We start from the raw sequence: 25582 nt of genomic DNA, 5'->3' as shown, positions 1-25582 counted from the left end.
AAGTGATTGAAAGCTGTGCAGTGTGGCTTGTTTGCCCAGGGCCCATGCTGTGCTTAACGCTCAGAGGCACCTCTTTCCACCTCAGTCCTTTGACAAGGACCCTAGGCTACACTGCAGGAGCACTGGCAGGAGTAGAGTGAAAAGTGCCAGTGGCACTTTGAGGCAGCCATCAGAGGCACCCCCACCCCTTGCAGGGGCAAGCTACCTTCTGCTGAACTTCATCTCCAGGGGCTTGGGGAGTTGGCGGGTGGAGGTCAGCTGTCATAGGTGCTGGCCTGGAGGCACTTGGCCAGACCGGCCATTTTTTCTGCCCCTTTGACCATGCAGCTGTGTTGTGTTTTGGCTTGACCGTGGCTTAGTGTATCATCTGGGATTGGATGGCAAGCTAACCAAGAGTACATCAAGTAAACTGGTTTGAAAGTATTATGCTAATCAAATGGCATGCAGATGCTTTAAATAATAATTAAATGAACCATAGACCAAGCCATGGCTTCTTCAGGTGGCATTGTAGCCCCATCAGAGTCACCAGCAGGAAGCACACCAGGTTCAGGTGACATGGTAAATGACAGCGGCTCCGAAGCCCCCTGACTTGGCATGTCTTGTCGAGTCAGTCATTGTCAGCTTGCTGTCAGTCAGCATCTCTCCAGGGATTTTATACAGGAGCCTATTGACTGCACAAAGCATTGAGCTACCAATCCAAATGCAGCTTCAGGTATAGGCCAGCAGCAACATTTGGAGTGTGGGCTGCACTGCAAATCCCATCCCTGCTAAAATTGTCACTACAGATGCCACATTTTGGCAGTTTTTCAAGAAAGACGGGGCGCTTCTGGGAGCATGATCCTGCTTGCAAACCAGACGAGTGCTTTCCACATGCCTTGTTTCCTTGCAAAATTGCTATGATTCTTGCTCGCTACAGCAGCAAATTCAGCAGTGGGGGCACAAATAAGGCTGTGGGGAACTGTCTGCAAGCCATGTGTTACCAACCCTCCTGCTTTTGGGATGTAACCATTTTTTGTACCTTGCATAAGTATCTATTGTCTTGCATGGCTTCCAGTTATATCATACTGCCACTTTCATATGTCTAAATTATTCCAGCTGAACAACTTTAAGAAAATAATATGCAGACTTGCATACTCAGTTGAATTTTGAGTCGAATTTGGTCTTTCTTTAATGTGGAGTTTAGAATTCTAGAGGGGTGTGTGTGTGGGGGGGTGGATTTCAAAGCATGAACAGGCCAACTTCCTTTGTGTGTTATGACCACTGCCACTTTTTCAACATGGTGGGCTCCAAATGTGCCCATTTGTTAGGGACTCTTCCTCTGTAGCATCTGAATTTGGCACTGTGCCTGGCAAGTCCAGTCTGCCAGCGAATGTGTTGTGGTGGAGATTAGTGGTTTATAATATACGCCTGTTCTCAGCACAGGCTGTTATTTCTAGCCAAACTGGCACCTGCAAAATAGAGAGCACAGAATGGAGGACAGCGGGTTTCCCCTTCCGCCCACCTTGATCCACATTTTCCTCCAGATGACTGAGAAATAACCTACAGTTATTTCTTGACTAGTCCATTCATTTGAAAGTGAGCAATGCCGAGTCATGCCAGCTGTTCTTCCTGTTGAGTTTCTACTCAGGTCAGCAGAAGCTACTTTTAAGGACAGCTTTTCCAAAACAACCCTGATTTTGGCCTTGCTGTTGTATAAAAACATTTGGACTGGATGCTGCATAAAAATCAGTTTCTAATTGCTGCTTCTTCCTTTCTAATATTGCCGTAATACAAATGGACCCAGATAAAAGCGCTATCTTGGCGGAACAGACAGATCTTTTAATATGCATGAAACTTGGACTGACCAGACATACACATTCCAGTTCCTATATAGGGACATTGTTGCTCTGAGTCAGGAAGAGTTAAACAGTGACTTTGTACTTGATGAACTAGTCATGAAGCATGTAAGAACTTTGCCACAACTGCTTTTATTCCTTGCCAGTTCTCTGGATGATCTTGCAGCACTTCCAAGAAGCCAGCTTGAGTACAAGCTCTTCTTTTCTGAAGAAAGGACTGTCCTGGTAGACAGCTTGTGAGAATGCTTTCAGGACACGGTTTCTGATGGTATTTCTCCCTTCCTAGCAGGATGATGTGCCTTCTAAGCAACTGTATGAACAGTAGAAATTCAACAGATGAAGCATTGCTTGCCATAAAATGCTAGGGTAGTGGCTGCCTCTGTTGAATTACTATCTATAATGCTATTGTTAAAAGCAAAACAGCAAAGAAAGTGGTGACAAAAGCAAGGGGAACCTTTTTCCTATGGCCCTCCACTGTGTTCTGTGCTGCAGAGATATTCTAGATAAAGGTGCACGGTAACTAGAGCTCTGGTGTTGCATTCAACTCTTCTGAAATATGCAATAGTTCCACAGTTCTTTGGTGATGGCGACAGAAAAAGAAATGACAAAAAAGCAGGAAGGAGGGCCCCCAAACCAGACAGGATAGGTGTGCTGAGTATATAGGTTAACATGGCCCCTCCTCCTCCTCCGTTCTCCTCCTTGCAAACTGAAGCTACCTCTCACTCCCTGTGAGTGGCACACTCCCTGTGTCTGGGTCAAACTCAGTTTGTTGAAGAAGCTTTGTCTGGGGGAATGAAACCAATGTGCTTGGAGTTCACCTGTTGGCTCACAGCCTCTGCAGAGAATCAGGTGAGTTGCTTTTAGGGATTGTGAATTCAGTAGTGGCTTTTTAGAAATTTTATAGACTAGGGCAGTGCAGTCTTGCTGTTCTTTCTTAGTTGTACACTGTTTTCTGTTTCCATCCCAGAATAATTCTTCTGATTTCTCTTTTCACTTGCTCTGTTCCCCACCCACCACAGGGTGCTAAAATGGGCAGGAAACATTTTGAAAGAAATATGATTTCAACAGAAAATTGTGGTTGTGTAAACTCATCACTGGAATATTGCAGCTACAAATCTGTGGAGAGTATATTTTTCCTGATTATACTTGTAGAGAGGATTTGTCTGGCAGCCAGGAATTTCAATGATTTTTTTTCCTTATTGGAACTCTGCTTTTGATGTGCATCTTGACTTCAGATTTAGCTTTGCACGTGAGAGAACCCCGGGACCTCAGGTTTTGACCTGCCTGGTGTTTAGCACCACTACAAAACAAAAGGAGTAGTTTACATGAAAGACTTCAAATGGTACATTATGGCAGACTCTACCAAAATCAGTATACTACAGTCCAAATTCTTAACCTGTATTTAAAAAATGTTTGAGTTCATTTGCGATTATACTTCAGAAAGACTTAAAGTGCTCTTTATTTGAGTTTCATGGCTTTAAGGTAAGCGCATACCCCAAGGAGGTTTTCATCCTGACAAGTTTTTAAATGGTCTGACTAGTTCTTCTTTTGTCAGCATCAGAGCTAATTAGCTCATCTTCTAGAAGCCAAAGGGCAATTTTCAGCTAGCATAAATAAAATTGAATTAATATGCAGAGAAAATCAATGGCCACCACTCCCTTTCACATGGTGAGACTGCAAGTATAATCCAGGACAGGTATCTAACTAGCCCTGTCATCTGTGTAGATTTTAAAACACCAAGCTCAGAACTTGTACCAGAGTGTTCCGTACATGCCAACCTTAATGCATATACTTCTAAAACTTTAGCTAATTGATGAATCTGAAACACTGTTGGTGGTGGCGGTTACTTTTTTCGTGAGGGTAGTAGAGCAGTGTTCCGCTCAGTCATCCAGATTACACAGTACCAGTGCGCGGAGTGGTAGCTACACGGTGCCTCTGTCTTAATCCTGAATATTTGGAAATGATCATCTTGTGGCACCTTACTCTCTTGTTCTCACTGCAGCAGGCCAGCATGGCTGCCCCTCCAGGAACTGGGCATGTTCCTTGTGACGGCTTTTCTAGATGCTCTTGCTTCTTAGCTTGATCAGTGGGTTGCTATTGCTAACTCAGAATAATTAGGAGGGACGCATGAGAAGCACGTCCAGGAGTATAAGTAATCATATACCCCTGGCTTTCAAGAAAGAAAACTTGTTCAATGTGAAACGCTGCTTCAGTATCCGTACCCATGTCAGTGCCTTCCATTTTCTTATGTTTGCAGGCAGTCACAGTGAAGTTGGGAAGGTACCAGGAAGGATCTAAAGGCACAATCCTGTGTGTGTTGGGGGGGGGGGGGAGTGTCTTACAACGCCCAGCATTCTTCAGCCACTATGGCTGGCTGTGGAATGCTAGAACTTGGAGGATTTTTTCTGTCTAAACATGCATAGGATTGCACCCCAAGGCATCTAACTTTAGGAGATGAAGGATAATCATCCAGATAATCATGACCTCCATCCAGAAAGCAGAGCCAGTTCAGCACTTTCTCTGGGGTGTTTCTCCTTCCACCTTGGTATGGAGGTTTCCTCAGTGTGCTGGATAAATTCAGTCTTCTGTTGACAGATACTGAAACCATGTAGATGGGTGAGGGGCAGATGAAGTGTTGCAGGGAGAGAAGGATATGAGGCATGAAAATGTCTGTATTAGTTATGTGTAGAATCAAGATGATGGCCCCATGAACTTCTCAACTCTGAGTACAGAAGCCCCTCCCGTAAGGGCCATAATTGGTTCTCTGGGGAGAGGCTGGTGTGCCTGGGAATACAGTACACAGGCCTTCTCTAAAGCCACATACATTTCGGTCTGTTAATTAATGCGAGTCGGTCCCTTCTGAGTTATCCCCCTGCGTTTATTTGGATGTTAGAGAAGTCTTGACCTTGTGAATTACCTGCATTCATCATGCAACAGCTTGCCTTGGTCGTTGGACAGCCTAGTATTTTGTAGTAACAGGACTGCTGTCGCTTTCTGGGTCAATAAGGTAATTTGTATAAAAGTAACTATAATTGTTGCAAAGAATCTTGATGTGGCAGGGATATCCATGTGCAAATGGAAGGCGCAAATGCAGTTAAAAATCTTTGTGTCTGAATATTTTAAAATTTGCAGGAGTTTTACGGAGTGCTTCCCATAACATAAATATTTCTGCATTCCCCACCCTTTCCCTTTTTCTTTTAGAACCACTTCCCACAATTTGGCTGTTGGGGTGGTGGGGAGTATAGTTTGGACAGATGCAGGTTTTCTGGTTATAAAAATGATAGGTACAGGCCATTGGAAAATTCTGTTGCGGTTCAGATTATTGTCAACTTTGCAGTGTTCTTGAGCAGTTATGTTCTTGAGAGGGGAAAGAGAAGGCCATTGGTCAGAAAAGCTCAGTCAGTTTTGTAAACCTTAAGATTGGAGGCGTTTTGTTCACAAAATACCTTGTTCTGTATAAGGTGACCATAAAGGAGCATCACATTTATCTGAACTGGATAAGTTGCAGTTGGCTTATGTAACACACAGTAAAATCACTTTTGTTTACCCATCCAAACCAAGCGGCTAGACCTCCATTTTATGTATTTTTCTGTCTACTCCATTTTTTTTGCACATTTTTATTAAGATTTTAAACTAAAAAACTAAAAAATGATCAATCATCAAATACATTGGATGTACTGGGTCAGCCCCCTATAACATTTTAACATTCTATAATCATATTCAATTCGATTTATAAAAATTTAAAGACATCTTTAAATCTAACCCAAGTCCCGTTTCTCCAGCCAGTCGTAAAAAAGGTCCCAAGTTTGATAGAAGTCAGTATCTTCTTTCTCCTTCAATAATAGAGTCAATCTGTCCATTTCTGCACAGTCCAGAATCTTTTTTAAAATCAGTTCCTCAGTGGGTAGTTCCTCACTCTTCCAGTATTGAGCAAGCACAATCCTCACCACTGTGATTAGATGTAGTATCAAATACATTTTTTGTTTGCTAATATTTTCCGGTACAATGCCTTTTTCTGTCTACTTCTGTGCTGCCCCATATCTGGACTTGCATCTGCTTTTAGAGGTTTGCAGAGCCCTTCTCTACCATTTGGCTTTGTTCCCTCTTGAACTCCAGTGGACTGGCCCCTAGTAGAAGGGTTTTTAGAATGATACAGTACACACTGGATTTTAGGGTGTAGTAGAGGACTTGAACCTTCTTCATCATAGAAAGCTTTGTTAACCTCTCATACTAACCATATTACTTTGCAGCCTACATATTTTGGGCTTTTATCCAAAACTAAAGAAAAGCAGCATAGCAAGAAGTTAAATTGTTAAGGGATGAATTATGATGGAGTAAACTTTAAGTTCTATAGTGATAAATAAGGCATGGTCATGGAGACAATAATGCCACCTACTGGTGTGCTCTGGTGTGTCCCATAACCTGTGGCTTCCTGGAGGTGGACTGTGCTCCAAGCCCAAGTTGGCAGGAAAGCATATTGTTACAGCTGTCTGTCTGTCAAGCAGTGTCTCCTTACTTGCAAGCTTTTTATTTTCACTGGATGAGGTAATAAAGGGGATTTTGAAAGGCAAGTAAGTGACAGTAATGTAGGCCTCAGATGAATCATTAAAATAACTATGGTTGCCTGGCAGAGGAAGCCAAACTGGATCAGGTTCATCGGAGAACAGAATGAAGTGCCACCTATTTAGTCCAATTACATGTCCCTGTTCACGTGATGGACATAAAAATCTGGTGTGTTTTCAGGTGAGGAGCTCTGTTGAGGTCTTTCTTTGAATAAGAGCAGTATCAGAAGGATGGCCTCATTCTTATGGAACAGGCCTGGAATTACGCATTGCTTGTAATAGCAATTACAACTTATTCTGGATCCATACCAGCCCCTCCAGTGCCTTTAGCTATTCCAAAACAGTATATTTGTTTCAGTAATGCAGTTGGTTAAACCAGGTAGGTTGACACTCCAGGACTAGCCTTTCTGCAGCAAGGTCATTTTCAGAAATGAATATACGCTGGCAAAAGATATTTTCAATCTCATTCTATGTATGTTTTGTCTAAAAGTCAGTCCCTGTGAGCCCAGGTTATGAGAAAAGGATGAGAAATTTCTCTCTTTGCAATACCTCCACAGCACGCATAATTTTGGTGGGCTTTCATTCATAGGGTCACCTTAAGTCAGAGACAGCATAATAACACAACAACAAATTCTGCTTTTGGGAGTAAACATCTCCCCTGCTTGAAATAGCCACACTGACAGGTTGCCCCAAGTTCTTATGGGGGAAACAGAAGGTAAAGGAGCACACAGCTTGTTTTTTAGCAGAATTGCACTCCCCCTCCCAGTCTGCCAACATTTATCTGATGGACAGTCCAGTGTGATTCTGCTGGAAAACAAGGGCTTTATTTCCTATGCACAGTAGCATTTCCTGTATTTCACAAGAGAATAGTTGGTAATCTGACAGTGCAGCCAGAGACCAGGTGGGTGCCTCATTTTTTTCTAGAAAGAATGTGGCGGGTGAATTTATTATTATTATTATTATTATTATTATTATTATTATTATTATTATATCATTTCTATGCTGCCCCTTGCCGAAGCCTCGGGGCGGCTTACAACACAATAAGATACATTGAAATACAATAGAACATAATAAATTACCACTAAATACAAAAATACAAAAAATACACTGAGATACAATAATATAAAATTAAAATTAACAGTATAAAATAAGTAAATAAAGAATATAGGAGGAGAAAAGAGAAGGAAGAAGAAGTTGCCCTGGCCAGATCATATATTTTAACAATTAAAATGATGTTTAAATAAAAAGGTCTTTACCTGGCGCCAAAAAACCAGTAACGACGGTGCCAGGCGGACCTCTCTGGGGAGTGAATTCCATAGGTTGGGTGCCACCGCAGAGAAAGCCCTCCTCCGAGTACTTACTCTCCTAATTTCTTTCATGGAGGGTTCCTGGAGAAGGGACTCTCCTGCAGATCTCAAGGGGCGGTCGGGCATATACGGATGTAAGCGCTCGTTCAGGTAGCCAGGACCCAAGCCGTTTAGGGCTTTATAGGTCATCACCAACACCTTGAATTGGGCCCGGGCTTCAATGGGAAGCCAGTGAAGCTGACGGAGGACTGGAGTCATGTGAGCATAACGCCCCGTCCCCATCAGCAACCTGGCAGCTCTATTTTGCACCAATTGAAGTGTTTGGACCGTCTTCAGGGGAAGCCCCACGTAAAGCATGTTACAGAAGTCTAGGCGGGAAGTCACCAGCGCGTGTGTCACCGTCGCCAGGCAGTTGTATTCCAGGTAGGGGCGCAGCTGATTAATCAGCCGAAGCTGAAGGAAGGCGCTCCTCGCCACCGCTGACACCTGAGCTTCCAAAGAAAGCTCCGGGTCGAGGAGTACTCCTAAGCTGCGGACCTTGTCCCTAAGAGGGAGTGTTGCCCCAAAAAAATTTTGCCCCAAAGGGTTGCATGTTGCCCAGCTCTGTTCCAAATGAAAGTCCCAAAAGTTGTAGCTTTCCTCCTAAGGGAGGTGTTGCAACCCCTTAATGATCTTGGTTGGCCTTTTCTGCATCTTGTAGCAACAGTAGTCTTTGGAAGATGTATGCATTATGGATAAATAATATGAACAGCTACATTTTAACAACTGTAATAGGCAAAACATTGCTAAATGCTTGGGTTGGGGTTTTTTTTTTTTACACGAATTGATACTATGCGATTGATTGAAAGTATGTATTGATACATGTTTATGTTTTTGTATTGTTGTCCTTGTGCTCTTTGATCGCATTAATGTGGGAAAGCTGCATACAAGCTAAAGCCATAATATTTATGGGGATTCCAGAAATTAATACAGTACTCTGCGTATGGCTACACCATAGATTTGTATAAAGGCATTACAAAATTGGCTGTTACCATTTTCAGGTTTTGAATTCTAGCATGGAACTTGTCTTCTCATGGCTCTGCACACAGGGCTGATGTGTTTGCTGCATTATCCTCCATGAACCTTAGAACACTCTCCTGATTAGTCACCACTAGTTGAGGCTCCATAGGTGGCGTTCACATCCCCCCAGCCCCGTGCCCAGTGTGCATGTTTTTACAGTTACGTATGGTGAACAGCATTTGACTTTTCTGCCATTTCAGGGGAATTGCAGCTTTAAGGTACCATATAATATGTGAAACTGGCTGCTAATACTTTGTGATAAATAGATAGACTAGGTCCTTTACACACAGCTGGGGTGCACTTTGGTACTCTGATAATAAAGCTTTCACTGATGTTTTTCTTTGACATACTTTCTAGGTAGGTCTCTAGATGTTTTGGAGTTCAACTCCCAGATGTCCCGCTCAGCATGGCCATTGTTCAGGAATCCTGGGAGCAGAGGTCCAAAACAGCTGAAGATCTACTTTCTGCTCACTAGTGCTTTCAGACACATACATAAAATAAGATTAAGGGTGCCATCCGGTGTGGCTTCCCATAACCCTCTGAATTCAGAGAGTTATGGGCATTCAGTGGAAGAAAGGGAAAGCACAGAAGCAAGGATTGCCTCCACACTTCCCTCACCCTCCAAAATACATAGATAGCCCATTTCAAACTGTCTCATTCCTGATTGTGAAGAGGAGGGAACTCAGGCACTGGCAAGTATTCTCATTTCTTTCTCCTCCTCTCTCTGACCCCTGATACTTCATTTGGAGATGCAGCTGGGAAGGAAAGAACTGTGCCAGCTGCAAGCGCAGAGGATGCGTGTCCCAAGTTCTGTGCCCTGGCTCTGACCTTGAAGTGCTTTCTGAGGTTGGAGCTGGGCCTCCAAATTAAAGCTTCTTCAAGCAGTCGTAGGATGTGCCCTAAACTGGTTTTAGTCAATTTAAGGCTGCAATCATACACATACTTATCTGGGAGTAGATTCCATTAAACTCAATGGGCCTTATCTCTGAGTAGTCATGTATAGCAAGAATGGGGAATTTCATCTTGAAGAAACTCTCAGAAGCTGCACTCTGCTAGTGGGTGGGCAAAAGGGATGGCACACACACACAAAACCCCTATTTTACTTTCAAACTCTTACTCCCCGTAACTGAGCCATGTTAATCATGTCAAGTGGGAAGAAAAGGTGCAAAAGCTGTAAAATCACCAAATTTTGAGAGGAAGGGTACTGTGCCCAGGGAAAAGGGGTATATCCAGATTTGGGCTATGGACCTGAGGTTACCAAGCCCTGATGCGTAGGACTGAACTGAAAGTGTTATTTGTCTCAACCAAGGAATCCTGGAGTTTTGGTTCAGTTGAGATATAAAGCCAGGATATCTTTAACAGAATCCTTAGCAGCCTCTCAAAAGATATTTGGAGAATCTACACCAATTAAGCTAATGTCAAGGCCATGAAAAAGTATGTGCAGATGTGCCCCTGAAGTAAGCAAAGGATACAAGCTAGGCAATGGCTGTAACACTGTAAGATCAATTTCCACAGTGAACAACACAAAACACAGTAAAAGTGGTTTAGAGGGTCGTAGTGATAGAGAACTACTCAACTGAGGAATGGTTTCATTACAGTTGGAAAAGTGTGCAGACTTGAGGAAATTTTCTGTAGATTAGTGTGTGATGCTTCACTTTTGTTTCCATGCAGAATGTGAAACACGGGAAACAGTCCAGACCACTCACTTTGCCTTCCTGAGTTCAATCTCTGCCTATTGAGTTTGATCCATGTGCAGCATAATACAAGTTGTTTACCTCTGACTAAAACATGGCTGACACAGCTTTGCTACTGAGACATGAAAGAAGACACAGGACTCTGATATCCTGCTCTGGATCACCTTGAGGAGAATGCGGTTGGCCTCACACAGTCTGTTGATCCTGAGGTGCAAGGGGGGCCTGGCTCAGCATGCTGTTCCAGAGCCGCAAAGTCCAGCTATTGTTGGTCAACTCCCTGACATTTGGTTTGGAAGTCTGTCTAGCTGCAGGCATCACCTATGTGCCACCACTCTTGTTGGAAGTGGGCGTGGAAGAGAAATTCATGACCATGGTTCTGGGTAAGAGACTTCTTAACTAATGCATTTGTTTTTCTATATGAGACAGTCATTCTTGCTGTGTGATCTTGTGAGTTAGTTCTGAACCCCACAGGATGGATGGATGAGTGTGTGTGTGTGTGTGTGTGTAGATAGTATGTATTGATGGCAGTGTGCTCATCATTATTATAGTGTGTTTGTGTGTATAAAGAAAAGACCCATATATTCCAAGGACCTTGGGGATCTCCACTGTATGTCTGACAGAGAACTGAACTGAGGTTTTGAAAGACTATACATTCTGGGAACCAAACAAAAATGTTTTGAGGATTCTGAATTTCAGGAAGGAATAGCTTTAGCTTTCATTTATCATTTTTCAAAAAGCTTTGCTATATCACAGCACAATCTCTAGATATGATGAATATTGTAATGTATGTGAATCCAGTGAAACTCACTGGCTGGTTCATGTGAGAAGAGGTCCGCAGGGTCAGGAGATTCCCGGACAGAGATTCTCAGGGTAATAGTTTGGCCTCCACAATCCAAACAGAATAACTGTCATCCTTAATTCTAGCCATGTTACTCTGGATCACAGTTAAAACAACACAGACTTTTGTGGAACATTGAAGACTGCTACATTTATAAGACATAAACATATACTGATGCCTCTGATAAAGTCCATGAAGGCTTGTGGAATAGTAAATCTGGGATTTCAAAATGCTATAAGGCCTTAGTAGGGGAAATTTTAAGTAGGGAAATTTTTTTAAAAAATTAAAATATGCTGTCCCATTGGCTCCCGAGGTTTCCCATAGAAGGAAATGCCATCTACATGTCTTAATCCACTGCAGGCACACATCCCTGTTTGGGTGATGGCAGCTGCTGGGAAGCTTACAGATCTAGCAGGAGTGGCTAGGAGTTGATTTCCTTTTACTCGCTGGCTTCCCTTTATCCTTGTGAGGGCTCCTTTATGGAGCTGTTGATGCTGCTGGAGCCTTAAGGCTGGGCCACAGTCCTTTGAATCAGATCCATGGTTCAGTGTCTGAAGTGACAGCAACCCTCTGCCAATCCCTTTCCCCCATTAACACGTTGTCCTTTCCCCTGATTCTAGGAATTGGGCCCGTTCTAGGCCTGATGTTTGTGCCACTCATTGGCTCTGCCAGTGACCAATGGCAGAGCAGCTATGGCCGCCGCCGCCCTTTCATCTGGGTCCTGTGCCTGGGAGTTCTGCTGAGCCTGCTGATCATCCCTCACGCGCATCGCCTGGCCAGCCTCATCACCTTGGATACTCGCTCCCTGGAGGTGGCCTTCCTCATCACAGGTGTTGGTCTGCTGGACTTCTGTGGACAGGTCTGCTTCACCCCGCTGGAGGCCCTGCTCTCCGACCTCTTCCAGGAGCCTGACACCTGTCGGCAGGCCTTCTCCATGTATTCTCTCATGGTGAGCCTGGGAGGCTGCATTGGGTACCTTCTACCAGCGATCGACTGGGACCATAGCTTCTTGTCTCCTTATCTCGGTGGACAGGAGGAATGTCTCTTCAGCCTCCTGACCATCATCTTTCTCGGCTCTGTCTTGGCCACCGTCTTTGTGACAGAGGAGGTGGCATCTCAGGTGGAAGTTCTGGCCAGCCCTGCAATGAAGGATCCCTCCAAGCCCCCACCCCTTGCCTGCTGCTCCTTCCGACTTCCCAAAAACTTTCTGAGGGCCAGGCATCTGGTCCAAGCATTTAGGAACCTTTGTGCTCTGGCCCCACGCCTGCATGGAGTGTGTTGCCGCATCCCCAAAGTAATCCGGCAGCTTTTTGTTGCTGAGTTGTGCAGCTGGATGGCCCTCATGACATTCATGCTGTTCTACACGGACTTCATTGGGGAAGGATTGTACCAGGGAGTCCCCAGAGCTGAGCCAGGCACAGAAGCCAGACGACATTACGATGAAGGTAACCTGATCTGCGGTGTGTTTGCAAGAAGTGCTTGATGTTTGTACCCGAACATATACCGTGAAAGCCCTTCAAATTGTGTAATTAGAAAATTCAGTCTTTTAACTGTGATAAATTATGAGAGCAAAAAAGAATTCATGAAGTTGCCATTGCTGGTGGGGGGTTTTGTTTTGTTGGGTTTTTTTGCAAATTCCTGGTGCTTGCTTTACTTGGAATACTCTGGGAAGGAAGTGGGGGGAACGAGGCCAGCTAGTGTGAGCAAGGTCCATTGTTAGTGTTGGCCTTAGATTTGGGAAAACAAGTTCTAAAGCCTTCTTATTCAGCAATGTGCTCACACTGAATTGCCTTGGTTTTATGATCAACTTTAAGCCTGAATTTCTTCGCCGTAATGAAGAAATCTGTTTTATTCAAACATGCAAAATAAAGCCCGCTTTTCAAAAGGTCATGGAGGCCCATAGACCTGAACGTGTATGGCAGTTTCTGTGTCTACCAAGGACAATTTTCTCAACCTGTATAGTATGCAGGAGGCAAGCAGAGGTGGGCAACCTGTTAGGGGCATGCATGTTAATATTCTGCAGACGCCATGTAAGGACTCTGAGAAAAGATACTTTCACTATTTATTTATTTTGACAGTTGGGGCATATAATGTTCTTTAAACAAATGAGGATCTGCCTTAAACTAAGTAGGACTAGACCACTTCGCTGCCCAGTTTAGTTGACTGTGATTGGCAGCAGTTCCATAAAACCTTGGGAGAGAAAGACCATTTTTGTAACAGGGGAGAGGGGTAGGAGTGAAGCTCTGGTCTCATCCATACAAAGTTGCACTTTTGTTAATTCAGTGTAACTAAAACAGAAAGTCTAGCTGCCATCCCTCAGCACATAGGATTATTCCTATTATTTTCTCTAAGAAACTACCCATCGTAAGTGCAGCATTGCACTTTACATTGCCATGTAATTTCCCTAGGTTTCCTTTGCAACAACTTTATGTAGAAAAAAATACAGCCTCTGATCATCATCGCCATTTGGAGAGGTGGTCAAAAGCAAAGCTGTGGAGGAATCGCGGGGATATTTTTTGTTGTTCTTGCCCTGTCTTGATCCAGACTGTTTCCTGCTTGGTGTAAAGAAGCCATTCAATCTCCCACCTGCACAATACTTGTGGCTTCTAAATTTTAGGGCATCATCACCTTTAAGCCCCAGCCGGTGAAGCCAGCGGTCAGGAACCTTGGGATTTGTAGTCCAAAACATGTAGAGAAGGCAAGACTGATCTATTGAATAGCTTTCCTTTCTTAATAGTTTCTGACTGTATTCAGGGTCTAAGAGTGATTCAGGAATAATTAGCAGTGGCCCACAAGAAGCCCCCACCACCCAGCTCTTCATGAATTGAACTCAGTTTCTGCAAGACCCCCTTCATACCTGTCGGCATGTGCCATTCCACATTTTACATGTTCCCGTTTTATTGCATGTGCTTTCAAGATTACTGTGGATCTATGCGATTATTCCTTGCCTTTCTTAACTGAAACGTTTTCTTGGTTTGAATGCTTCCTGCTAAAGCTCCTTGGTCCCTTGCCTGACTTTTGTTCCAGTATAATAGTCCAACTGAAGGTCTGAGTGACCCAGCTTGAATTTAACTAATATTTAACATTTCCATCCTGGCACTTCCTATGCGGCCTGCCAAAACTGTATGCTTGATTGTCTACACACAATGATGCTCAGAATCACAGCAACCTAGAACTATGGCTCATATATAAATCATCCTTTAGTGATATGTGAGAATTCCGCATTGTTGTGGATGCTTCAGAGGGTTTTATGGCTCAGAAACTCTAGAACAGCCTTTCCCAGCATGATATCCTCCAGAAGTGTTGGATTACAGCATTCTTCATTTAGGAGTTGCAGCTCAACATATCTGCAGGGCATCTGGTTAAGGAAAGCTGCTCTTGGCTTGGCACTAATTTGAGTACCACTTTTACTTTTGCTGTTCTGTGTAATGTGGTCACAGTGCCTCTTCCTTAGGTGAAGAAGTTAAGATAACTTCTTGGCCAGAATTAACTTTTAAAATGAATACCTGAACAAGTCCTGCAAATATTTTAAATTGAAATCTACTTTATGCTTTCATCTTGTACAACAATCATGAAATGGGGAACTGCTGTAAGTTAAGTGATTCTGCCTGTCTGTTAATGGGAATAAATAAGACTTGAAGATCTTAAAGGCAAAATTGTGCTCAAAGCACTGAGACCACTTGACTTTTGAAAACCTGTCTGTTGCTTGTCTGCCTACTGTTTTCCTATTTTACCGTCTCTTCTCTTTTCCCAGGTATTCGGATGGGTAGCCTGGGCCTCTTTCTCCAGTGCATTATCGCTATCTTCTTCTCGACAATCATGGACCGGATGGTGAAGCAATTTGGAACACGAATTGTCTACCTAGCCAGTGTAGCCTTATTCCCATTGACTGCCTTCATCATGTGCTTCTCTCAGAGCATCGTCATAGTCACTGTTTCTGCTGCTCTGACGGGCTTTCCCTTCTCAGTGTTGCAGATCCTGCCGTACACGCTGGCATCTCTTTATCATCATGAAAAACAGGTGTGTGTGTGGGGGGGGGGGGAGAAGAAAAGGGCTAAGATTTAGGAGGCCTTTGTGAGGGAGGGGGAACCACAGCCATTACATGCAAAACACAATTCTGATTGCCTTGCTGAAGTAATTTTAATAGGCCTGACAAGCATAAAAGGAAAGCATTTTGGTTGTTTTTCTGAGCCCCTTACCACTTGGAATCGATCTATCCAGCTTTTTAAAAACCAGCATAGCCAGTATTTTATTCTGAGTGATGATCCTGGAATTACCCACTCTTTTTAAAGGAAGTGTCTTTTATAAGCAAATTCTCAATTGCCTAGATATTTAACTGGAAAAGAATCTACACTGCTACTTTTTTCCTCTTTCGCTTATCACTTCTGAATCCATTATCTAATCTAAATATCCCATTGGAAAATTTGAAAATATAACTTTTTTGTAAGGAACCATAACAAAATAAAACAAATGAGACACCCAGCAGCAAATAAACTTTCTGTCCCTGCCCGTTTTTACAGGATATAATGTTTATTAAAGCTGTGTTTCAAAATATTATTATTTCAAAGAACCATATAACACTCACCTCTATTCTATGACCTGGTTCACATGTAATAACAACATAGAATACAGGATGAATATGAGTTGTTGTTGCAGCATCATAGGTTATCTTTATTTGCAGACTCTACCCTGTGATTTAACTATGAGTATTAACCACAAACAATCCAGAGTTCTCAACCCAGCAACAAACTATTGGTTATCTTCCTGGGTTTTTCATGGCTTCTATTGACTTTTGTGAAAACAGAAAATAGCATTATATGTGGTACTTTGATCCTAAGGCCTCAAAAAGGGTACATGCAAAGGTACTTAACAGTTCATCTAGATGTGGCTTGACTGTGCTCTGTTAACAGAATTTGGAGGTAGGTGTGTCCAGAAGTTGTCATCTTTCATTTATAGCCCTCCCATGTCACCCATCTCTGCCTCTGTCTTTTTCTTAACACAGGAAACCTGTTAAGGAGGGGAAGACAGAATAACTGCACAATTCCTTTTGGTTAGCAACAGTAGGAGTGGTCCATTTGGAAATACTCTCAGACTAATCTGCTTATTGGAATAAATGTCCATCAGCGATCCAATACTTTTAGATACCTGCTTTATTATTGCCTCAGACATTAGGGGTAGGCAACTTGGTACTTTCCAGATATTTTTGGCTTCAGTTGAAATCCCTTACCATTGGCCATGTTGGTTGAAGATTATGGGGATTGTCACCCAAAGCATTTGGAGGGAGTCAGGTTGCCAAATGCATCATGTAAAAAAGGTGCCGTGGTATATTCACTTGTTTTTGTTTTGTTTCACCATATCTAGGTGCTTTCTTATAGGAAGCAATATTTCCATGTGAGCGGTTATCATGACAGGTAGTCCCTGAGGTGTCAAGCATAGCACTTTTGATAAATAGGGTTAGTAAGTTTCTTGAAACTAAATCATTAAGGAAGAAGAGTGATTGTGCTTTCAGTGGATGGGTTCACCTGACTTATGGAACATTTAGTAGCAGTTATCAACTCCTGGACTTTTCCAGAAGTTTTATGGCAAGATGGTTCTCCAGATGTTTTAAACTTTCAACTTTCCGCAGCCAATTATGCTGCTGAGAGCTGTAAGCCCTTTTCTGTCTATACATATCTAGGATCACACCCTTTGTCTACTGCTGCTTTTCTTAACCCTTTAAGCAGGCTTGTACCTGGGCTTTCACATACTATGTTGAAAACATGTCTTTTCAGCATTGAAAAGTAATGTCGACATGCTCTAGTGTGTGTTGTTTGTCACATGATCTTTGCAAATTTTGCCTTTTATCCAGGTTGTGAGTGGAGCAGATGCCTCCCATCCCACCTTTAAATTACACCGCAGTTAAATATATAGCTTTCTTTTGCAACCATTTTCTTCATTAGGGTATTACTATTCTAAGCGCTCTTGTCAATCTTTGAATCTACTTCCCATGTTTGTTTATTTTTTTGTTTTATCTCCCAAAGTGAGGTGCCCTGTAATAACTTCCACTCTGGTATTAGACGGGCCCATGAAACTAACCCTGTGTGAAGCTTTAGGCTTGCAAGTCATGTAGGTCAGCTGCATATTTTGCGTGTCCTTGTATCCTACTATACAGACAAAACTATGTGAGTGGAGCATTCCAATCTTGAGGAATCTGTTCCCTGGGTCTCTTACATTGGTTTGGGGCAGGTGGCACTGCATAAACATCTTAGTGGCCAAATGGTAAATGGCAACAAGATTCCTTGAATTTCTGGAATCTTTGGCTCTTATGGATTAACTTATGACTACTGGAAAGCCTTTGTTTGTTTGTTTTTTCTGTTTGTTATGCAATATTTTCAGTGTTGTATTTTAACTCCAGTAGTAGCCAGGAATTCCAAGAGAGATTTACAGTTTTATATGCCTCTGTTCCTGCCTCAAATCTTTGAAAGTGCTCTGCAATCCTTATTTAGGTGGTTCCCAGCTATTATAAACATTTTACAGAAAACTGGTGGCTCCAGGAGCAGTCATAACTCTCAGTCGCTGGTTGGAGAGAGTAAGGATGGAGTGGAAGTTGTGCCTAGAGTCAGGATCATGTTTGCTCCGTGTTGAAAGCTCCACGAGCAAAGATTTGCTGCTGATAGTGTTTCATTCATGCTAGATGCTCAAACACTGTATTGCAGAGCAGGTCAGGACTGGCCTTCTATCCCCTGAGAGGCCTCTGGTTCCAGCCAGCTACCTACAACAGCCTGGTGCACGCATAAGCAACTTCCTTCCTGCTGCAATCAATACGGCCCGCTTCAGTTGCCATTGTGCACTGAAGCTACTGGTATCTAATGCTTGAGCTTTCAATTCGCAAGAAGAGTCATTGCGTTTCTAGCCATTCAAGCTGTTTGCATAGCCATTTATGCTGCATTTTTTTTGTCTAGTCATTCCTATATTCCTTCTGCTGGAGCTAAAATGTAGTTGCTTGACCTTTGAAAATACAGGAAACACATGCACAAACATGCATGCACACACACAGAGTATCCTATGTGCTCCCACTCATGAAGCTGCTTCAGTTCTGTGCACAAGACATTGCTGAAGCCCCAGTCGGAAAGTGAGTCTGCATGAGTGATTTTTAAAGTAGATAGTTGGCATGTCTCTCACTGTGGTCCTGATCTGGATTGCTGCCTCATAGGTGGCATTTGCATCAGGGCAGAAAAGTTTCCATTTGTGCAAATAACAAGAAAAGACAGCCTGATCCAGAGTGGAGACACTGTCAGGAGCATAGAATTAAAGCAACCATACGCATACAAGAGCCCAGCCTTAATCAGGCTCCCTGCATCTGCTCTTTGCTTTCAAAAATGCCATTAAAAAAACATTTTTAAAAACCCATTGGTTCCATTTTCCATTAACCACGGATTATTGTTATGCCAAAATGCAGACAAATGGATTTTGGCTTGGAATCAGTGTTGTGCAACTGCAAGCATGCCTGGGCCGTGGGACTTCCCTGTCTTCTTTTGGAGACTCACCCCCAGATCTGCCCAGGAGGGTCGTCCAGCAGCAGGGGAAGGCAGCTGCCCTCATGTGGGCTCCTCAGAGGTATCTAGTTGGTCAGGGTGGGAAAACAATCCTGAACTAGACCTAACGTAAAAGTGTTTTTGGCTGCCTTTACAAACCCTCTAAAGGCAGCACATAAGATAAAGACCACACAAAGTGGATACAGATGTTTAAATCTATAAAAACCTATTTGAATGGAATCCATTAAAAAGATTGCCAGATAAAATTAACAAAATTTAACTTAGCAACAAAGAACACCGGCTCTTTGGGAAGGCACTACAAACAGGTGGATCTTCATAGCTAGATGAGAAACTGGTCAGATTCAGCAACAGTCTTCTTACCTTATGACCAAGTAAATATGTGTGTGCACCCAGCTGTGCATTCTCTCAGGACACGAGAAGACCTTCTTAAGTCCCAATTTTTCTCTTTCAAAGTATATGTAAAAGCAGGCAGAAATCTGTTTTCCTTTCAGCTAGCCATGCAACTAACCTGTTGCCTGGGCTGAGACTGGAACTCCACCTTGGAAGTGATGAATGAAATTTTAAACTGACTACAGTAGCTTCTTTCTTTCTTTTTTTTTTCTTTTTTGGCACCCTTGGAGGAATGTTCTGCCCCCTTCTTCTCTTCTACAGCTGATATTGTACCTTTTGAGTTTGGATGGGAGGAAGAACCTAGATGGGCAAAGATGCTCTCGAGGCCTGTCCTAGACCCTTGATCTCAGACTGATGCAGCTCATCAATTCAGTCACCTGAATTTTCATAACTTTCTGCTATCCCTGAGCCAACTTATAGCATATTTTACAACAAAGATGTCTTTGTTGCATCTTAACCAGTCTTTTTCTGTCCCCTCAGATATATCTGCCTATGTATAAAAGCAAAGAAGATGATGCAGCTCAACTAGATAAGAAGCATGGCTTCCTCAAAGGCCACCTTTCTGGCCAGAAACTGACCTACCAGAATGGACACAGTGGAGGCCTCTTCTCACCTCCCGTGGCTGGCTCTCCACTCTGCGTCAGCTCTCCCTGTGAAGTCTCTCTCAGGATAATGGTGGGAGACTCAGACACCACAGCTGCAAGCCGGGGCATCTGTTCAGACTTGGCCATCTTGGACAGTGCATTCCTCCTTTCACAGGTCATCCCGTCCCTCCTCATGGGTTCAATTGTTCAGTTCACACAGTCAGTCACTGCTTATATGGCATCTGCAACCGGCTTTGGGTTGGTGGCCATTTACTTTGCAACCAAAGTTACCTTTGATAAAAGCGATATGGCCAAGTATTCAGTGTAGAAGGAGAGGCAAACGTTCATGCACATTGATCATAAGGAAGAGTCAATAGTGCACATGCTGCCTCTTTCTTCTTGCATTTTAATGAGTGCAAAAATGCTTTGGCTGAAGGGGAAAAATGATGGGCTGATCTCAGGGTATGTAACAAAAGGGAGTCTGGTATAATGTTGTCTGTTTCTCCTCGATGCCTTCATCAAAGTGCCTCTGCACAGAAGCCTGTGGGAGAGGCTTGCAGGTTTGAAAAATAAAGGGCCATTCTTTCTGTCACCAGGTATTTACTTGGATAGGTTTGTCAGATTGCTTGGAAGGGTAATGACACAGTGCAGAAAGGACCAAAGATGGATGATTCAAAGCTGTAATTAACATCACTCGCTATTGTGTGCATTTTTAAAATGTTGCTCTTTGTCAATCTTCATGTCATTATGCCCATGTGATGTAACTTTTTCCTGTCTTGATGTGAATGAGAAAATACATGGGAAGGAGATTGTGAGTTGGCACATCTGTGCTTTTTATGCAGGGCTTTAGGAACAACCTACTTGCTTTCTCCATTCCAGATGTGTTATAGGTCAAGAACAAGGTGGTATAAATGAGTTGAGCAGTACTGCATAGGAGGGGGACTTGTTTAGCAGAGGATGCTGTGGTTGACTTGGCAGCAACTTTGCAGTGGCATGACGGAAATGAAAATTCTGGTCATCATCTGATACTTTCCCCACATGTATGCCTTAAACAGAGTTTGCAGTTAGTGCAAACAAGGAGGCTTGCATAAACATTGGCTGAAGAACATGCCCCTCTGGGGACTTGGCTTTAAGTGACGGACTGGCACAAACAAATGACAGTGCCTTCCACTGTGTGCAAGCCTAAAAAGGAGGCTCAGTGTGGCAGCAGAGTGAAAGCACTTGCATTTCTGCTGCCTTTCCCACTTTGAGATGGTGATGTGGCCAGCTTGCCTTTGCTCAAGGACTGTACAGAAAAACCAAGGATGTTTCTGTATACCACAAGGATAGCTCCAAGCTGCATCATCTTCCAGCCTTTCTGCCACCCAGGTAGAGCAGAGGTGCTTCCTGTGCTGGGTAAGCTTCTCAAGGCAAGCTGCTCTTTCTCAACACTTTCCCTCCTACTCTGTGCAGTTTTTAATGAGCATTGTAGCTTGCAGCTATTCAGCCAGCAACATGCAGTGCATCTCTTTTCAGACTCGGAGCATAACAGCTGCATATCCTATACAGAGAGAGAGGTATGTGTAGAATATGACACTGGAAGGCCAGGACCAGGGTATAACGCTTTCCATAGGTTAGAACGGGAAGGCTGTTCTCTGACTGTAGTGGAACTGGCTCTGAGCTCTGCAGGCCTGATATGTGAACACCATGGAAATGTCAGCCAGGAAGAAGCTTGGGCAGCCTCAGGACTACTAGGCTAGGAAAGGGAGGCGTTAATTCTTTGGCCTGGCTTGCAGGACACCTGGGTTCTGTGGTGTGCCCTCCGCCTTGGCTTACATGGGCAGTTCACAACAATAATGGGGAAATCAACCATTTGCGGCTTGCCCTTAGGTATGAACTAGTCCTACCTTTTCCTGCCAAGCACCAGGGCAAGTCGCCTTTCTGAAGCTGCAAACCCAAACCACAGCTTCGGGGAAGCACTTTTGTTGGAAGCATGATAGGGAGAGAAAGGATCACCCCTCCCTTCCCCACCCTCGTGGTTCTGGGCCGCTTGATCTTCCCCTGGCTGATATTTACACAATAATAAATGATGGCCCTGGACTTGGTCAAAATGTCAGTGCCAGCTTCTTTGACTCTGTTGCATTTTGAGCCATGAGGGAATTACATAAGTACCCTCTCATTATACCTGTAGGGGTATGGAAACCATGTAGTCCAGGCCCTTCCATTTGCCAAGAGTCCCTTCAGGGCATCTTTGTGCTCTCCAGGCTATAGTACAACACAAGCAGCAACTAGGAGAAAGCTAGGCAAGCCACATCAGAGGTACTGGAGGTAAAATAACTTTATTCCAAAGGTCACCTCTGACTGAGAGGAGCCCCAGAACCCACTGTCAGGTTGTACTAGGACAGGTTGTGTTTTGTCTTTTCCAAAACAAACATAGGATGATTATTTAAAGCTGGTGAAAGAAAAAAAATCAAGCTTTCCGTCCTAAGTTCACACTAGCTTGATATAAAGTGACGGTGGCTGTCTGTGATGTTTCAGAGGGAGGAAAGATCCATTATCAGATAAGAGAATAAACTACAAACAGATTAAAATGTCTTGCAGATGGTATGAGAGCCTGTGACAGGAAGGAGCGGATCTGTGGGCCAGCAATAGGAGCAAAATGCTGTAACAGGAATTTCCCAGGGGTGCAAAGTGCTCCCAACTATCTCAGAATAGGGATGGGGCAGTAAAAGAGACAACACTGTGATTGCTGTTGTTATCCTCACATTTTTAATAATGCAGTGTCCTAAGGGCAACACCACCTGACTTGCAGCTTTGCACAAGGCCAACATTTAATATGAGATGTCGAACAAAGCCTTCTGCAGGCTGCTTTGCACATTTGGTCCAGTTGGGATGTAAAGGCATTGCTGCTGGCATAACTTGGGTATTGTTTAACTGAGGAACAATCTCAAGCAGCCCGTCCAGAAACAATCCCTGAAGGCAGCAGTCAATGCAGACGGGAAGGGGAAGGGGAAGCCGCTGCAATGTGTAGGTTGATGAATGCACACTTTGCTGCCAGACACTGCTGTGACATCCAGGCAGGGTAATTATGTGGCAGCCTGTAAGCACTGTTAGAAGTGGGATTAAAATGGAGCTTCCACATAATTGTTGCACTTCCAGGGGCAAAACTCTCCTGTAACGTTTATTCACACATTAACAAGGGTCCTTTTCAGTGTTAATTAGAAGTATCCTATTTTGGGTGATGGGGGGCATGGTCTTGTCATTTTTATTTTCCTGTTGTGCATTGAAAGGGGATTATTGGTAAATTGTCTGTTAACTGCTGCCTGAATAGCTTCCCAATTGCCCAGTGTGGGGCGGGGGGCAGGGGAGGTTGTTAGCTTTTGTTTTAAACTATAGGTTGTGGGGAGACTTAAATTTACTGCTTCTCCCATTTTTCTTCCTTCCTTAAATGAAAATACAACACTGCTGGGCTAATTAGGAGAAGGTCTTCAAGAGAACATTCAAAAACTATTAATCATTAATTGCTCCAGCAATAAAACAGCAGCTCCTGTTACTGGCCAACTTTTACTTAAAGGGACAGGAGAGCTGAAAATCTTCCATAGGCTGGCCGTGCTAGAAAGGCTTGTGCTGTGATTGCATTTTGTTGGCAAACATTTCCACAGATGAGGTCTGAAAACATGAGTGATCAACACAGAGACATATTAGGGTGCTCCAATTCGACAGTATTGCCTAGGTTCATTCTCTCTCTCTCTCTCTCTCACACACACACACACACACCCACACCCACACCCACACCCACCCCTACCCCTGAGTGGAAGCAAACTGGACTCTGTTATAAATGTGCATTCATTGTTCATGCAGCTCTTCTAGATATATTTTGCCTGTGTTAAATAGTCTGGGGAATCATGTGTCTGTGCCCAAAGGCATGTTTCTGACCCTTTAGGGTTGCAAAGCAAAGCTTGAAGGTGCATGGGTAGTACCTGGTACAACCTCAGAAATGTCAGCTGTGAGCACCAGTTGTGCAGAAACAGAAGCACAGTATTGCAGAACAGTGCAGGTGTGGCGGCTCACTCCCATAGATAGTGCTAGCTGAGTCCCCAGCTGAAGGTGAGGTGTTGCTATTTCTAAAGGTTTCACATATTAAGCTCCTCTGGAAAGGTGGCGGTCCTTCAGTTGTCCCTGTGTCCACAAATGTTGGCCCTTCATTCAAGTTTGCGGAATTGCTCATCAACCTGGCCTCCAGGTGTGTTGGGCTATAATTTCTGTCATCCCCACCCAGCATGTATGTGCCAAGACCAACTGATGGAGATGGAGATGTCAGGGCTGCTGGCTGTCTCCTCTAGACAGGAAAGGTGAATTTCCATCTCTGGAATGTGTTCTTTCTCCCAGCCTCCCCACATCTATGCATTATTTGGACTGACTCAAGTGTGATTTGGCTCTGGCTGTTTTTAGCATTGCAAATGGCAGGTTCTTCTTCACTGATTCTTCTGTGCAGCTTTTGGAAACCCCCAAACCATCACTTGGAAGCACCAGAGAGATGTTGATAGTAGCATGTCTTATAGTGATGCAAAAGTTTTCCTACTAACTGCAAATGCCTACAGAGGGGAGTGGGAGGCTGTGCTTGATATAATATGACTAGAGTTAACACAAAGCCTTCACTAATTCTTGTGCAGGCTTTATTTTAAAGGGAAAGCTTGTTTCAGGCCAGTGTGCCTCAAAACGTTGGTACCTTGGGGTTGGCCACCTCCTTTACCCCCCCAGAGCCCAAGATAACAGTTTGAGTGAGTGTGTGATGATCTAAATACCTTCAGCAAGTATGAGTCTCTGGAGTCCTTGGAACCTGTTTTAATTGGCAAAAAATAATTGTCATATTAATTGTTTAATTGTCAAATTGTCTTTCTTGCGTAGCATAAGGACCCTCCTGATGACACTAAACCAGGCTTTCCAAACCTCCCGATATATTGGGCTATCACCCCCATCATCCCCAGCCTGAATGAGCAATGATCTTGATGGTTGAGGATGAAATGAGCTGTCCTCCAATACCGCAGTAGGGAAGCCTGGTCTAGGCACTGGCTGAGAGATGATGGTAACTGACAAAATCCTTTCTCCAAACGCTTCCCGCATCCACCCATGTGTTCAGCCATCTGAAAATGGACCAACACACTTCAGCTGTTTCTGTACATTCAGTCAATGATGGCATCCATTTCACAAGTTTGTTTCTCACATAACAGGGCACAGTTTGGTGGTATATTTTCTCCTCCACTACTGCTGCACTTCATACACCCTCCTTGTTCCATACAACTGTATCTAAAGGGAATGTTTGGGCCAGTGGTTGGATGGCACCTTTACTTCTCAATAAGAGGTTCCTTTGAATCATTTTCTCTAGGGGGAGCAACTCTCCCAGGCCACATCCTGCTAAACACTGTCTGCATTTTGTTTATTTATTTACGGAAGTAAATATTTTCTACAGTTTATGTGCAGGGGATATTAGGATATTAAAGTTTATTAAAATAATCTCTGTTTAATTTACTCACACAATAAGGACTTCCTGTGCTTTGGGTGTTGAGTTGATCCGTTTTCCTTTCAGAACAGGATGAATGAATAAAACCTGAAGCTTTAAAGACAGTAATGCAGGTCTGCCTTTAGAATGCACTAGATCTTGGGTCTGCTCATTCTGAGGAACAGGCCGGATGCTCAAAATGAGGCATTCCTCAATAAGCAAGGATTAACATTAGCATATTGCAATGTACTAAATCGTAGATTTTAGTGAATGGAAAATGAACAGAGGCATTACATCAT

At 43.5% G+C, this 25582-nt stretch overlaps 1 protein-coding gene across 1 annotated transcript in view; it reads left to right on the top strand.

The window, feature by feature from the left end:
• SLC45A3 (solute carrier family 45 member 3) overlaps positions 1-25293 on the top strand; it is a 53541-nt gene extending 28248 nt beyond the window's left edge. Inside the window, 5 exon segments of the mRNA XM_044446084.1 lie at positions 10435-10675; positions 10677-10837; positions 11916-12740; positions 15050-15315; positions 19701-25293. Coding sequence (XP_044302019.1) covers positions 10632-10675; positions 10677-10837; positions 11916-12740; positions 15050-15315; positions 19701-20132 — 1728 coding nt within the window. The 5' untranslated portion in view covers positions 10435-10631 and the 3' untranslated portion in view covers positions 20133-25293.
• The last annotated feature ends 289 nt before the right edge of the window (positions 25294-25582 follow it).

This window comes from Varanus komodoensis, unplaced genomic scaffold, assembly GCF_004798865.1.
Source record: "Varanus komodoensis strain SLA01 unplaced genomic scaffold, ASM479886v1 scaffold1, whole genome shotgun sequence".
Lineage (NCBI taxonomy): Eukaryota > Metazoa > Chordata > Lepidosauria > Squamata > Varanidae > Varanus > Varanus komodoensis.
This window is presented reverse-complemented; position numbering and strand designations above follow the sequence as displayed.